This window comes from Sciurus vulgaris, assembly GCF_902686455.1.
Source record: "Sciurus vulgaris genome assembly, chromosome: 11".
NCBI classification, from domain to species: Eukaryota; Metazoa; Chordata; class Mammalia; order Rodentia; family Sciuridae; genus Sciurus; species Sciurus vulgaris.
In genome coordinates, this window is record NC_136472.1 from 103,953,009 (window position 1) to 103,969,665 (window position 16,657).

The window sequence follows — 16,657 nt, forward strand, 5'->3', positions numbered from 1 at the left end:
TTGCAAATAATCCTGCTTTAAAATGAATAACCTCGAACATATAAATTTCATATAGGTTAAGTGAATCTTTGAATAGATTTCCAAAAGTTGGGTTGATGAACTAGAGGATATGTACATCTATAATTTGGAGGTTATTTCCAGTTTACCATCATTGAGGGCAAATCTCATTTATATTTTCTCCAACAGTTTGCTGAGAAGACAATCCTCAAGTTATGTTACTTCTATAGCTAATCTTCTTTGGCTCTTATATTATTTTAAGAAATAATAAAGCCTCATTTTGAAGGCCCTATTTTTCATAGATTTCTCCTTTGGGTTTTATTATAACTCATTTTTTTCCTGTTTCTTCTTCTGCTTCTACTATACCAGAACTCATTTGCTTTTTTTTTTTTTTTTTTTTCCTCTAGGAGAATATAAACAAATTAAAATGTTTGAATAACTCAGCTGTCTAGTAGAGAAGCATTCTTTCAGAGTCTTGGAATAGTGCTAGCATCTGTCTGTTTTCTTATACTCTCAAAATGGCGCATGCCAACAGTGTTTACTTTCTCTAGAAAATTAATTCTGTATAGTCTGGTTTTCCTAACCACTGACACTAGTTTAAAAATATGGAGAAAAGTTTCTTTCACGATAATAAAAAGTATATAATATGAATAAATTGCCTAGAAGTAGTATTATCAAGAAACACACAGGACTGCATGGAAAAAAGTGCAAAAATAAGAAAGTATAAAGAAAACTAGGATAAGAGAAAGGTACAGTATTATAAATGGGAATATATTATTTCAAATTAATATATAGATTTAATGAAATCTTAATCAAATTTTCTGTAACTTGGAAAATTGATTTATAAGTTTATCTTGAAGTACATATTTGAGAATGATGAAATTGTTTTGAAAAAAGTAATGAGAGTAGACTTAATCTAATAATACTTAAACAAATGACAAAACTTAAGTAACAAAAATGGCCTGGTTCATGGAATAAGAATAGATAAATTGGGCTAAGAATGTAGCTCAGTCTAACACTTACAGCACTGTAAAAACAAAGGGTATATCAATAAAATAAAAATAAGTCACCTTCATTCTTCAGTACACACTTATAAAAATTCAATGTATATACTAAAACTCTTTAAATTCCTGAATAAACTGAAAATACTCTTATCTCTTGCCATAAAATTATAGGTGACACTTGCATTTTTATGTTTCTGGTTATCCACAATGAACATTGTTTTGTTGGAATAAATAATTGCTTAATTAAAAACCCCAAACAGGCATTTGAGAAAAAGGAATTAGATCTACTCTCTGAAACTGATTGAGCCAGGCTATTGTAACAAATCAAAAGTTAGTTTTGAACTGTTTTAACTGCTTTCAGGAACAAAGTATTATAAAACTAGCAATTATCAAGTATGTCGATGCCGTCCTGGTCCAGGGATCACATTTTAAAAACCCCCAAGTCTAATTACTATGACTTGTAAAACAAAGTTGATAAACTTGTAGCTGTCTCTTATCTAAAAATTTCTAAGAAGTTCTTAGCAGATACTCTATAATGTGTTCGAAATGAATTGTTATTCTGTAAGTGCTGGGCTTTAAAACACAAAGACAATTACTGAAGAATTAGTGTAGTCTTCGGGAGTGCCTCCTGATTTTCTCAGAAAGCAACTGTTTTCAAGCAGATATACACTAGAACCTCTGAAATTCATTTGTAAAAAATGAGAGAAAGCCTTGACCTAGAATATTTTGAAAGTAAACCTCCATCTCTACCTTATAACTTTCAGTGTCTCATTTTTATACAGAACTTTTGACCAAATTAATTATTCCATTAAAATGTCTAGAAATGGGCATATCACATAATTCATCAGGTTACTTAATTCTGTACATCTGAATATTAAAGTATAACTTCTAAATATGAGAGCTTAGGTTTGAAAAAATTATTTAGAATTATAAAACTAGCCAGAAGACCTGTTATAAGATTACTCCAAGAATGTGAAAGTTGTGTTATCCATAACACATAATAATAATCTAGCTATTTTTGCTTTTAGTTTAGGTTCCTGGAGTTGCTAAAGGGACGCTGTATATGTAGTCCAGATCATCTGTGTAGTCATTACTAATCCTGGGATTCAGGCCTCCTGTGTTCAATGTGTCAACAAATGGGTACAGGGACAACTCGAAATTAGGTCTTGGTATCCAAATCTCATGTGTCAGTGTGTATCGTCAAAAGGAGACACTTTGTATATTGAGGTACACCAGATACCTCTTATAAGAGAGTCAGGTGGACATGAGGACAAAGTTCTTACCATATGTGCTAATAATTCAGACATAGTCCTCTGACATTTACCACAATTGGTATGACTGGCCTGATTTTTCTTCAGTAAAACTGTATTTTTAAATAGTACACTAAAAATGTCTAAAGTCTTAGATGTTAGAGCATTCATTTTGTAAAATTCTTGTCTAATAAGTAGTATATAATTGTTGAAAAAAGGTTTGCCTTTAACCTTTCAGTTCTGCCTTATGCCAGTAATTTTCTGTTTTCTGTGATGTATATTTCCAAAGCATTCTTCTTAGCATTCTAGGAGTAGAGCCATAATGTCCTAAGGCATTCACTGTATATAATGAAGTAACATCATTTCTCTAACTACAGTGATATAGCTATGTACCTTGAAAGAAGAGAAAATAGCCATCAAGCATTTTTTTGTGATACCACATGAAATACCCAGATACTCAATTGAAATAGACTTTTCCAGAGTTTTGTTTTGGTTGGTTGGTTTGGTCTAGTTTGGACTACCATTTGCCTTTTAATACTTCAACTATTTCTCCATCAACTAACATCACAGTTGGGACCCTGACCTCATGTAGAAAAAAATGTAACCTATCCCTTTCTATGTGTGTGTGTGTGTGTCTCTCTCTCTCTCTCTCTCTCTCTCTCTCTCTCTCTCTCTCTCTCTCTCTCTCTCTCTCTCTCTCTTTAAATATTTTTGGTTGTAGGTGGACACAATACCTTTATTTTCTTTATTTATTTTTATGTGGTGCTGAGGACCCAACCCAGTGCCAAGGCAAGTGCTCTATCACTAAGCTACAACCCCAGCCCCAGTCTTTTTTTTTTTTTTTTCCAAATTATTTTTTTCATTATTATTTTTTTTTTATTGTAAACAAATGGGATACATGTTGCTTCTCTGTTTGTACATGGCATAAAGGCATACCATTTGTGTAATCATAAATTTACATAGAGTAATGTTGTTTGATTCATTGTTATTTTTTCCCTTCCCCCCTCCCCTCCCACCCCTCTTTTCCCTCTATACAGTGCCTCCTTCCTCCATACTTGCCCCCCTCCCTAACCCTAACTCTAACCCTAATACTAACCCTTCCCTCACCCCATTATGTGTCATCATCCACTTATTAGCGATATCATTCATCCTTTGGCTTTTTGAGATTGGCTTATCTCACTTAGCATAATATTCTCCAATTTCATCCATTTCCCTACAAATGCCATAATTTTATCATTCTTTATGGCTGAGTAATATTCCATTGTATATATATATACCACAGTTTCTTTATCCACTCATCAATCGAAGGGCATCTAGGTTGGTTCCACAGTCTGGCTATTATGAATTGAGCAGCTATGAACATTGATGTGGCTATATCTCTGTAGTATGCTGATTTTAAGTCCTTTGGGTATAGGCCAAGGAGTGGGATAGCTGGGTCAAATGGAGGGTCCATTCCAAGTTTTCTAAGGAATCTCCACACTGCTTTCCAGAGTGGCTGCACTAATTTGCAGCCCCACCAGCAATGTATGAGTGTACCTTTCTCCCCACATCCTCGCCAACACCTGTTGTTGCTCGTATTCTTGATAATCGCCATTCTAATTGGGGTGAGATGGAATCTTAGGGTGGTTTTGATTTGCATTTCTCTTATTACTAGAGATGTTGAACATTTTTCCATGTTTGTTGATTGCTTGTAGATCTTCTTCTGTGAAGTGTCTATTCATTTCCTTGGCCCATTTGTCAACTGGATTATTTGAATTCTTGGAGTAGAGTTTTCTGAGTTCTTTATAGATTCTGGAGATTAGTGCTCTATCTCAAGTATGATTGGCAAAGATATTCTCCCACTCTGTAGGCTCTTTCTTCGCATTGCTGATAGTTTCCTTTGCTGAGAGAAAGCTTTTTAGTTTGAATCTATCCCAGTGGTTGATTCTAGCATTTATTTCTTGTGCTATGGGAGTCCTGTTAAGGAAGTCCGATCCTAGACCAACAAGGTGAAGATTTGGACCTACTTTTTCTTCTATAATCTGTAGGGTCTGTGGTCTGATTCCGAGGTCCTTAATCCATTTTGAGTTTAGTTTCATGCATGGTGAGAGATACGGGTTTAGTTTCATTCTGTTGCATATGGATTTCCAATTCTCCCAGCACCATTTGTTGAAGAGGCTATCTTTTCTCCATTGCATATTTTTGGCCCCTTTGTCTAGTATGAGAAAATTGTATTTATTTGGGTTTGTGTCCGTGTCCTCTATTCTGTACCATTGATCTACCTTTCTATTTTGGTACCAATACCATGCCGTTTTTGTTACTATTGCTTTGTAGTAGAGTTGAAGATCTGGTATTGCAATACCCCCTGTTTCACTCTTCCTGCTAAGGATTGCTTTAGCTATTCTGGGTTTCTTATTCTTCCAGATGAATTTCATAATTGCTTGCTCTATTTCTGTAAGGTACGTCATTGGGATTTTAATTGGAATTGCATTGAATTTGTATAGCACTTTAGGTAGTATGGCCATTTTGACAATATTAATTCTTCCTATCCAAGAACATGGAAGATCTTTCCTATCTTCTAAGGTGTTCTTTAATTTCTTTCTTTAGTGTTGTATAGTTCTCATTGTAGAGGTCTTTCACCTCTTTTGTGAGATTGATTCCCAAGTATTTTATTTTTTTCGAGGCTATTGTGAATGGGGTAGTTTTCCTAATTTCTCTTTCTGAAGATTCATCACTTATGTATAAAAATGCATTGGATTTATGAGCATTGATCTTGTAACCTGCTACTTTACTAAATTCACTTATGAGTCCTAAGAGTTTTCTGGTGGAATTTCCAGGTTCCTCTAAATATATAATCATGTCATCAGCGAAGAGGGATAGTTCGAGTTCTTCTTTTCCAATTCGTATCCCTTTAATTTCTTTGGTTTGTCTAATTGCTCTGGCTAGAGTCTCAAGAACGATGTTAAATAGAAGTGGTGAAAGAAGGCATCCCTGCCTTGTTCCAGTTTTTAGGGGGAATGCTTTCAGTTTTTCACCATTTAGAATGATATTAGCCATGGGCTTAGCATAAATGGCCTTTACAATGTTAAGGAATGTTCCCACTATCCCTATTTTTTCTAGTGTTTTGAGCATGAAGGGGTGCTGTATTTTATCAAAGGCTTTTTCTGCATCTATTGAAATAATCATGTGATTCTTGACTTTAAGTCTATTGATATGGTGAATTACATTTATTGATTTCCTGATGTTGAACCAACCTTGCATCCCTGGGATGAAACCAACTTGATCATGGTGCACTATCTTTTTAATGTTTTTGTATGCGATTTGCTAAAATTTTGTTGAGAATTTTTACGTCGATGTTCATTAAGGATATTGGTCTGAAATTTTCTTTCCTTGATGAGTCTCTGTCTGGTTTAGGTATCAGTGTGATATTGGCTTCATAGAATGAGTTTGGGAGGGTTCCCTCCTCTTCTATTTTATGGAATACTTTGAGAAGTATTGGAAGGAGCTCTTCTTTAAAGGTTTTGTAGAACTTGGCTGAGAACCCATCTGGTCCCAGACTTTTCTTTGTTGGTAGGCTTTTGATGACTTCTTCAATTTCAGTACTTGAAATTGGTCTATTTAAATTGTATATGTCCTCCTCGTTCAGTTTAGGCAATTCATATGTCTCTAGAAACCTGTTGATGTCCTCGAAATTTTCTATTTTGTTGGAGTATAGATTTTCAAAATAGCTTCTAATTATGTTTTGTATTTCAATCCTGTCTGTTGTGGTATTTCCTTGTTCATTCCGAACTTTTCTCTCTTCTTCTCCTTGTTAGTGTGGCTAAAGGTTTATCAATTTTGTTTATTTTTTCGAAGAACCAACAATTTATTTTGTCAATTTTTTGTATTGTTTCTTTTGTTTCAATTTCATTGATTTCAGCTCTGAGTTTAACTATTTCCTGTCTTCTACTACTTTTGGTGCTGGTCTGTTCTTTTTCTAGGACTTTGAGCTGTAGTGTTAGGTCGTTTATTTGTTGAGTTTTACTTCTTTTATTAAATGCGCTCCATGAAATAAATTTCCCTCTAAGTACTGCTTTCATAGTGTCCCAGAGATTTTGATATGATGTTTCTTTGTTTCTTTGTTCTTTGTTCTCATAATCAAAAGGTGCTTAATTTTAGGTGGTTCCCCTCTCTCAGCGAAGTGGTGTTCTTGAGTGGTGCACAGGAACTGTCCCTATTGGTGAATTTCTTGTTAACAATGAAGATGGGGCTCACAAAAGATACAGGCCAAAGGATTTCAGTGCTTTACAATGCCAAAAGAAAATGATGGTGAGTAGCAGTCAAAAGTTATTGAAAAATTGTTCATTAGCTAATTAAAGCTGACAGTTGCTAAATACAGAATACAAAGTTTTAATTTCATGAGATAATTGTTAAAGATAGAGGTTAAAAAAAAGTAATCACACTAGGATGAAAATGTGTATGAATGAAAACATAAATTTTTAAACTGTATGAAGTATTAACCCTTGTCAGATGAAAAGTTTATTCATTTAATTCTTGACAAACAAAATGTCAATTAAACAAAAAATATTGTGTAATAATTTCTATGAAACTGATAGAGAATCTTCTAAGATATTTTCCATGTTACTGGCCGTCTTGTCTGACATTCATTCACTGCATCAGCAACATTTATTGAATGCCTCCTATCTCCCAGTTACTCTGCTGAGTCTTCACAAATATTATGACTAATCATTGTTATTATCGCCACTGTAAAATGAGAAGTTCTAAAATTTAACTTTTCTCAGGGTCAAAGACCTAATAAGCAGTGTAGCAAGGATTTGAATCTTGTCTCTCCAAACTTCAAAATCCATTAAATTTTCATTTTATTGTGCTTTCTATTACATGTTTTTAAAAATATGTGGTAAATGTTATTGGACATTATAAAGGAAATCTGTGTGGAGCAGACAGGATGAAGTGTAGGCATGGAGGATGATGTGGTTGGTTCTCAGGTGGGAAAACAAGTACAGAGAATTACATCACGAAAGGCTTTGTAGAGGAGAAGGTGTTTAAACCAAACTTTGTAAATAAGTGGGGTTCCTAGGCAGAAGAAGCATATAAACAACAGGAAAGAGGTGTAAAAAAACAGCATAGGAGGAGGAAGAGATGGATGAGTTTGGAGTGGTGGTTGGTCAAAAAATGGAAGGTTGCTTTATGAAGTGCTAAGAAGTTTGCACTTTATTCTGTGGGCAATATAAGACCCTTGAGAAGGGTAGTAATGTTGGATTTGCATTTTAGAAAAAATAACTGAAAGTTTTGTGGGTTGTGCTTTTGAGAAAGCAGATTGGAGGTTTGAGATGGGGTCTGAGCTAAGACTAAGAATGGTAGGAATCAAGAATCATGGATAGATGTGAGAAAAAATTAAGGAGGCAGACTGTGTAGTGGTGCACGCCTGTAATCCCAGTGGCTTGGGAGGCTGAGGTAGGACGATCAGAAGTTCAAAGCCAGACTCAGCAAAATCAAGGCACTAAGCGACTCAGTGAGACCCTGTCTCGAAATAAAATACAAAATAGGGCTGGGGATGTGGCTCAGTGGTTGAGTGCCCTGAGTTCCCCTCCCCCAAATTAAGGAGGCAGAACTGATTAAGATTTGATGGCCGATTAGAAGTGAGACTGAAAAAACAGTGCCTCCCAGTTTTATGGTTGGGGGGTGTCCAAGTGGATAGTGAGGCTCTTTGTTAAGTTGAAGAATAGAGAAGGTAGCTGTGGTTTTCCAAAGATGAAGAGGACTTTTGTTTGAATTTGGAAGTGATCCAAGGGAAAAGAAAGGGGCAGCTGAAGCAGCACATCAAGCTAAAGTTCATACCAAAGAGACAGATTTATTGCGCAGACATAAATGAGAGTTGAGCCCATTGGAATAGTTAAGCTTTGCTTCAGAAAAGTATTATATAGCAGGAATATGTTGGAGGACAGGGATCTGAGACAACATGTCAACTGCTTTGCCATCTTATCAATGATTCTTCCATCCTTTCATTCTTTTCTCTTTCTCATCACAACCCTAGTGCTATGATGCCATCTGAAATTTTTAGGGGCTACTTTTGGCTTTTCTATGTTTACTTCTATCTAAATTACAAGATAATTCAAATTAAACAACTATCACTGTTTATATGCCTCCTTCCCTTAAAACTATATAAAAATCCTGATTATTACATGTAACTAATTGCTTCCCTGGCCAGACTGTTAGTTTCTTATGAGTATCTTGTTCATCCTTTATTGCCTCATGTCTATTATATTTTTCATTTAGAAACATAGTGGACATCAGTTTACTTAGTGGAACACAGTTTTAAAAAATTAACTTTACATGTGATCTATTTAAAGGAAGTACAAAAGAGGTCCTTTGAAGAGAAATACGAGATCTTCATGGATATTTGCCAAAATTTTCAACCAGTTTTCCGTTACTTCTGCATGGAAAAATTCTTGGACCCAGCTGTTTGGTTTGAGAAACGACTGGCTTATACACGCAGTGTGGCCACTTCTTCTATTGGTAACCTTCGTTTATATCTTAGTAGATTTGGCATTCTTGTGTATTCTGAATTTCAAGGGTTTTGATAGTGGTGATGGTAGTTTTTCAACCAGACTGTCTTCATCATTAGATCATGTTCATTCTGATTCTTGGCTTCTAACCGTAACTTTAGTAGCTTTTATAGGACATTGGTTTCTCTAGTTTATTTTATAGTGAATATGGCTTATTTTCTCTCTCTACCCTCAATAGTTCATTTTTTGAGATTTTCTTTTGAGAATAAAACATATAATGACTTCATTTGACTTACTTCCTTAAGTTATTATTCTTTTGTGCAGAATCTCAATGGTACCATGATATTGTCACCCAGTGATTGATTCTGTTTAATAGAATCCTTTTTCACAATAGAAATTGTGATGTATATTTAAATATTTAATATATAACCTATATTTTGACTTCTTAATTTCTAAGAGATTGGAATAAATAGATAAAGCAATGAAGACAGTCTTATAGTATGAGTACTAACATGAACTCAGAGATCACCTAATCTATTTGTTTTTGTTTTTAATATTTTTAGTTGTAGATGAACATAATGCCTTTATTTATTTATTTTCATGTGGTGCTGAGGATTGAACCCAGTGCCTCAATGTGTGAGGCAAGCACTTTACTACTGAGCCACAGTCCCAACCCAAATCTATTTGTTTTTATCTAAATACAGCTTCTCATTATCAGTTATGTATCATACCCAGAAAGGCAGGGCATGTATGTTTTGAAAAGTGCCAGGTAATAATGAAACTCTCTTCTACATTGAGAATCATTAATCTCAATCAAGTGATTTAGTCTGTAAATAAGAAAGAAGACCTGCTAAGGCCTGAACTCCTCAGGCACCTCGGCATCCCAACTCCATATCCAGTATTTTTTCTGTAACACTATGTGCTGTCTTTTATTGGGTTAAAAGCATTTTAAGGGGCTGGGGTTGTGAGGGACTGGGTTTGAGCCTCAGCACTACATAAAAATAAATAAATAAAAATAAAGGTAATGTGTCCATCTACAACTAAAAAACATTTTTTACAAAAAAGTGTTTTAAGGGCTATGGTTATGGCTCAGTGGTAGGGCGCTCGCCTAGGATGAGTGAGGCCCTGGGTTCAATCGTCAGAACTACATTAAAAGCAGCAACAACAACAAACAAATAAAGGTTAAATTCTTTTTTTATAAAAAGCATTTTAAGGCATGCTGTCGTCTTTTTTTATTTAAAAAATTTTTTTATTTGTTCTTTTTAGTTACAGTTGATAGTAGAAAGTATTTTGACCTATCATACATACATGGAGTATAACTTCCATTTTTGTGGTTGTACTGATGTAGAGTTACACTGGTCGTGTATCCATATAAAAACATAGGAAAGTTATGTCCACTTCATTCTCCTCTTTCCTATTCCCATCATCCCTTTCTCCCATCCCCCTTTTCTTCCCTTCATTCCTCTTTTTCTAATCCAGTGAATGTCTGTTATCTCCCCCTAACCCCCCACCCCATCCCACCCCACTTATTGTGAGTTAGCATCCACATATCAGCAAGAACATTCAGCCTTTGATTTTGGGGGATTGACATGTTTCACTTAGTATGATAGTCCCCAGTTCCATCTATTTACCAGCAAAATGCTATTTCATTCTTCTTTATGGCCAAGTAATATTCCATTGTGTATATGTACCAGATTTTCTTTATCCATTCATTTGTTGAAGGGCACCTAGGTTGATTCCAAAGCTTAACTATTGTAAATTGAGCCTGCTGTAAACATTGATGTGGCTGCATCACTGTAGTAAGCTGATTTTAAGTCTTTTGAATATAAGCCAATGAGTGGGATAACTGGGTCAAATGGTGGTTCCATTCCAAGTTTTCTAAGGAATCTCCATACTGCTTTCCAGAGTCCCTGCACCAATTTGCAGTCCCACCAGCAATGTATGAGTGTATGTTTTTCTCCATATCCTCACCAACATTTATTGTTACTTGTATTCTTGATAATTGCCATTGTGACTGGAGTGAGATGGAGTCTCAGTATAGTTTTGTGTGTGTGTGTGTGTGTGTGTGTGTGTGTGGTCAATAATGTAACTTTATTGTGTGCAACCTTTACCACAACAATTAGTTTTTCCATGTGAAATAAGTTAAGGTTTAAGATGCCAAAGTTATTGTGAAAATGACATTGGGCAAGAGAAAATGCTGAAGAGAGTTTTTGGTTTTTGTCTGAAAGTGGAAAACAGAAGAGTCTAGGGGAGAAAAACACCTCAAAAACAGCTTTGGTCACTAGAGACAGTGATGCTGAGTGAGGGCCAGGCAGTTAACCTTGGAAAGGAGGGTAGGATTTCATATGGATGTTTAAGATATTTGCTTGGCAATATTAGTCTTAAAATTTCCTTCTGTGTTGCTGCTATAGCTTTTGGTTTACCCTGCTTAGATTTTATCATGTAACATAATAATTGTCTAATCTAATACAATGTCCATTTGGAGAAGAGCAAAGAAAGGTTCTGTGCAGAGCACATTCAAAGTTTATTTTTTGGGTCTGGGGTGTACCTCAGGGGCAGAGCACTTGCCGTGCATGCACAGACCATGCATTTGATCCTAGCAGCACTGCTCCAGTGACAACAGAAACAAAACAAGTTCACTGAAAAAAAAAAAAAAAAAAAAAAAAAAAAAAATCCTGTCTTGGTTACTTTATTGAGTAGACTCCTACGGGAAAAATAAGTACTGTGAGTTCACAGGTCTGTTGCAGAACTGGAACTTAGGCCCACAGTAAAGAGAGTTAGAGAGAGATAAAGGTTCACTTAAAAAAGAAAAAAAAAATCACCAGATTAAACAGGCGATTGGAGGAGCCTCTTCCCTAAAGCCAAATTTAAGTACTTAGTGGCACTGAAGCAGCTGTCCTCAAATGCTCTGCCTGAACTGATTTCTCTTCTGCAGTTTCTTTATGGCCACATCAGCATCAGCTCTCTTCCCCACAGCACTCTAAATAGCCACTGTGACGTTTCTGTCATCTGTGGGGAGGTGATCAGTAAAAGAGGCAACATCACTACCCCTTATTAGAAACATGAGAATCAAAAAGATGCCTTGCTAGGCAGGAAGCACATGCCAGTAAACCCAGTTACTCAGGAGGCTGAGGCAGGAAGACTGCAAGTTTGAGTCCAGCCTGTGTGACTTAGCAGACTCTGTCTTACAATAAAAAATAAAAAGGATTAAGGATATAGCTTAGTTGTAGAGTGCCCCTGGGTTTAATCCCAGTATGTGCACATGCACACACATACACACATGTACACATGCATACGCAGCTTGAACTTTATGTTCTAATTGGCAACTATGCCAAAATAGATGTATGCTGAAATGGAATTGAGACTCTAGTACAAGATACAGAAACTTGCAATAAACAGGGCGTGGTGGCGTACACCTGTAATGCTAGTCACTAAGGAGGCTGAGGCAGGAGGACAATGAGTTCAAAGCCAGCCTCAGCAACTTAGTGAGGCCATAAGTAACTCAGAGAGACCAACTTGCAATATACATTAGATCGGTTCAGTCACAACTAAAATTTTTTTCCTTTCTAATTGAATATTAGAATGGAAAACAAACCCAAATGGAAGAACATAACTTAAGTGAGGCAGAAGCTGGGAACTATGAGGCCTGGGATACAAAGATAAATGAATTATGAGGCATATTTCCTTGGCCTTGAGGCATGCAGGCAAAGGCAAAGTCACACCATACTGGGAGGCAGAGGATCAAAGTTGACTTAGGGCTCCAAGAAAGATATTTACCAGAGGAATTTGATGATTCATTTATCAGTTCAGAAATCCCAAGTACAAAATTTTGAGATATAAGAAGGATCAAATTATATCATATATATAATTCAATTTAAAAATTCTTAGCTCTTTTTATTATATTATCTAGATAATAGTAAAAAATCAAATTACATTCATATGAAACTTTTATCAAAAGAAATCAAATCCATTTTTATGAAATTTTATAGAACAATTATTTTCAAGTGGGTCTTTTTTTAGGTCACAGTATTTATAATTCCATTTACATAAGTATAATTTTTTAAATTAGAAAACAAAAAGAAGTCAGTAGAAATCTGATTTTTCATTTGCAAAACTCCCTTCAGTTTCCAGGCCAGTAACACATGGTGATGTTGACTTGTCCTCCAGACATGGACTGCTACCAAAGATCCAGTTTATGGAGCACACAGGCCTAGACTCATTAGGAGCACTTTTTGGTTTGGCTCACGTTTCAAGAAATTCTGAAGCATGTCCATGTCGTCCAGAGATCCCCCAGGTTTCAGTATTAGGTTTCTATATTTAATTCCAACCTCTGGATTCATTATCCCTTCTTTTTTGAAATAGCTGTAAAACATGTCCATGGAAAACACTTCACTCCAAAGATATTCATAATATTGGCCATCATATCCCCCTGCCAAATGTCCAAAAGTAGCTGGCATATTTGTGCCTTTAAAAAAAGATAGATTTCAATCAACGTGACAGCAAGGGTTAATCTCAGTATAGTTTTAATTTGCATTTCTGTAATTGTTAGAGATGTTGAACGTTTTTTCATATATTTTTTTGGCCAGTCATATTTCTTGTGTAAAGTGCTTGTTCAGTTTCTTTGCCCATTTACTGATTAGTTGGTTGGTTTGTAGGGTTTTATTGTTTTTTTGTTTGTTTGTTTGTTTTTTGTTTTTTGTTTAGTTCTTTATACATCCTGGAGATTAAAGCTATATCTGAGATGCAGGTGGTAAAGATATTCTCATTCTGTTCACATTCTTGATTGTTTCCCTTGGCTGTGAAGAAGTTTTTTAGTTTGATACCATCCCCTTTAATGATTCTTGATTTTCCTTCTTGCACTTTAGGAGTCTTGTTGAGGAATTTGGTTTGTAAGCCAACATGATGGAGATTGAGTCTACTTTTTCTTCTAGTAGGTGCAGGGTCTCTGGTCTAATGCCTGGGTCCTTGATCCACTTTCAGTTGAGTTTTGTACAGGGTGAGAGATGGAGGTCTAATTTCATTTTGCTACTCCAGTTTTGCCAGCACCATTTGGTGAAGAGGCTATCTTTTCTCCAATGTATGTTTTTGGTGCCTTTGTCTAGTGTGAGATAACTATTTATGTGGGGTTGTCTCTGTCTTCTATTCATTGGTCTTCATGTCTGTTTTGTTGCCAGTACCATGCCATTTTTGTTACTGTTGCTCTGTAGTATAATTTAAGATCTGGTATTGTGATGCCTCCTGCTTCATTTTTCTCGCTAAGGATTGCTTTGGCTATTTTTGGCCTCTTATTTCTCCAAATGAATTTCGTGGCTGCTTTTTCTTTTTCTTTGAAGAAGTCATTGGAATTTAAATAGGCATTACATTAAATCTGTATAGCAGTTTCAGTAATATGGTCATTTTGACAATATCAATTTTCAGTATTTAAAACAAAAATGCAGTTTTTCCTGAAAGTTTATCTGCTGAAGTGAATTAATGATTTGTGGTTAACATATTCATCTAACAGAAGAAAGTTTCACTGAAAAATTAATTTACCAATAGACGTATCAGTGTATAAGTCATAGACAATAAAAATTTGAATGCATATAACATATTACTTTTGCTCAGCTAAATAGTGGATCTTTAACCACACTAATTTTTAAAGCACTGATATTTCAAAACTTATGTCTTTTGATAAAGAAAAAATTTTTAGCAAATTGTAAAATGCAATATGCATTGAAGTAGCTAACTAGATTATACTCATAATGGCCAAATATGTACATAATATCTTTTTAAAGGCTAAGAAGTATAAAGTAATTAAATATTAAATATAGTCAATGATATTAGTTGAAATTATGGCTAAATGCATAGCAGAAATAATGAATCAGTGATTACAGTTTTTTTTTTTTTTCCTAGTTGGTTACATCCTTGGACTTGGTGATAGACATGTGCAGAATATCTTAATAAATGAGCAGTCAGCAGAACTTGTGCATATAGATTTAGGTAAGTAATAAAAGACACGTATTTTTAATTAATAAATATTCAGTCATCAAAGAATGCTGTTTGCCTGCCAGGGTAGTACAGATATGAGAGAGAAAGACACATAAATGCATCGTGTGTGTGTGTGTTTAAAGCATAAACACTGTGGCACTGGAAGGAGTAGCCCACTCTACCTGGGAAGGATGAAACTTGGTAGGAGAGGAGACAGTTGAGCCAAATCTTCAAGAAAGAATGGAAACATAAGGAATGCTAGTATTGAAAAGGATGAGTCAGAAAAAGAAAATGGACAAATCACAGAAATTAGAAGGTATAGGTGAGGTATCTTTGAAGCCAAAGGAAGAAAAAAAATGACATGAAGGAAGTAGTGTTCAGTAGTATCTGAAACAGAAAGGCCTATCAACTAGAAATCTGAGAAATCTGTTGAATTTGAAGACAAATTATTTAATAAGAATAAGGGAATAAATGAACAGATTTAATTAGGATGTATAATTTTTGGATTTCTAAGAAGATACAGTTTTTAAAGGTCATAAATTCTGGGGTATAATCCATAGAAGTAGTTTGCTAAGACAGAATAAAACTGTATTCCATTTAAACAGAGAAGGTCAAGGATATTACATGACTTCCTCAGGAAGAATTCCAGAGTTAGGGAAAAAAGTAAGATTGTACACTAGGACCATGCCAATATTAAATGAATTTGAGAGAGTCTTAGGGTTAAGAGATAACAAATATAACGTGGGACGGGTTTGTTAGAGTCAGAGACAGTTTCCTCAATAGAAGAGTGAGATTTTACATGAGAATGAAAGGGCAGTAGTCTAGAAGATGCAAAATAGAGGTAGAGGTTTGCCAGCTATGCCAAGCCATGCTAAAAACATCTCTGAATGAGAAGGATAAATTTGTAAAATCACTTTGATCTGTTTGCCATTATCTACTAAAGCTGAATATATGCATATCCTGTGAGCCAGCAGTTCTGTTTCATAGAAGTGCACAGAAATGTATAAGAATATTCATGGATGTACTATTCATAATAGCCTATAACTAGAAACAACACAAACACCTATCACAGATAGAATGGCTGAATACATTGTAATATATTCATAAAATGGAATATAACAGTGAGATTGAATGAACAATAGCTATATATAATATGAAGACCCAAATAGAATGCTGAGTGAAAGAATCTAGACACAGAGGAGTATGAACTATCTAATAACATTTATATAACAGTCAGAAACATAAAATTAATCTGTACTGTCAGAAGTCAGGGTAGTGGTAATAGTTTGAAGAAGTGGTTGGTAACTGGTAGAAGGGGACAAAGAAAGGATTCTGGAGAGCTGTTAAGAGTTCTGTTGAGTGCTGATTACATGAATTTGTTCAGTTTTTAAAATATCAGCCACACACACACTTGAATGAGTTGGATGATTTATATACTTATCTATATATATCTCTCTCTTTGGTCATCTGTTGCTGCAAAACAAACCACCTCCAAATTTAATAGGTTAAATCACAATTTATTATTATAAATAATGAATCTCTCGTGATCTGTAGATTGGCTAAGCTCAGCTCAGCAGTTCTCACTTAAAATCTCTCATGCAGTTGCAACCAGTGTCCTGAGCTAGAGTCATCTTAAAATTCATATAGAAGAGAGTTCAAGATGGCTTCTTTTTTAGGGGGGAGTACCAGGAATTAAACTCAGGGGCACTCGACCAATGAACCACATCCCAGCCCTGTTTTTTATTTTATTTAGAAGCAGGATCTCACTGAGTTGCTTAGGGTCTCACAGAGTTGCTTAGCGCCTCGCTTTGCTGAGACTGGCTTTGAACTCACAATCCTCCTGCCTTAGCCTCCCAAGCCACTGGGATTATAGGCTTGTGCCACCATGACCAGCTCAAGATGGCTTCTTAATGTACATGTCTGATGGTTCGTTGCTTTTCCACACGACCTCTCT

The 16,657-nt window shown here is 35.4% G+C and overlaps 1 protein-coding gene across 1 annotated transcript in view; it reads left to right on the forward strand.

The window, feature by feature from the left end:
- Positions 1 to 16,657, forward strand: part of ATM (ATM serine/threonine kinase) — a 143,107-nt gene that overhangs the window by 112,632 nt on the left and 13,818 nt on the right. Inside the window, 3 exon segments of the mRNA XM_079101572.1 lie at positions 6,389 to 6,538; positions 8,581 to 8,746; positions 14,629 to 14,715. Coding sequence (XP_078957698.1) covers positions 6,389 to 6,538; positions 8,581 to 8,746; positions 14,629 to 14,715 — 403 coding nt within the window.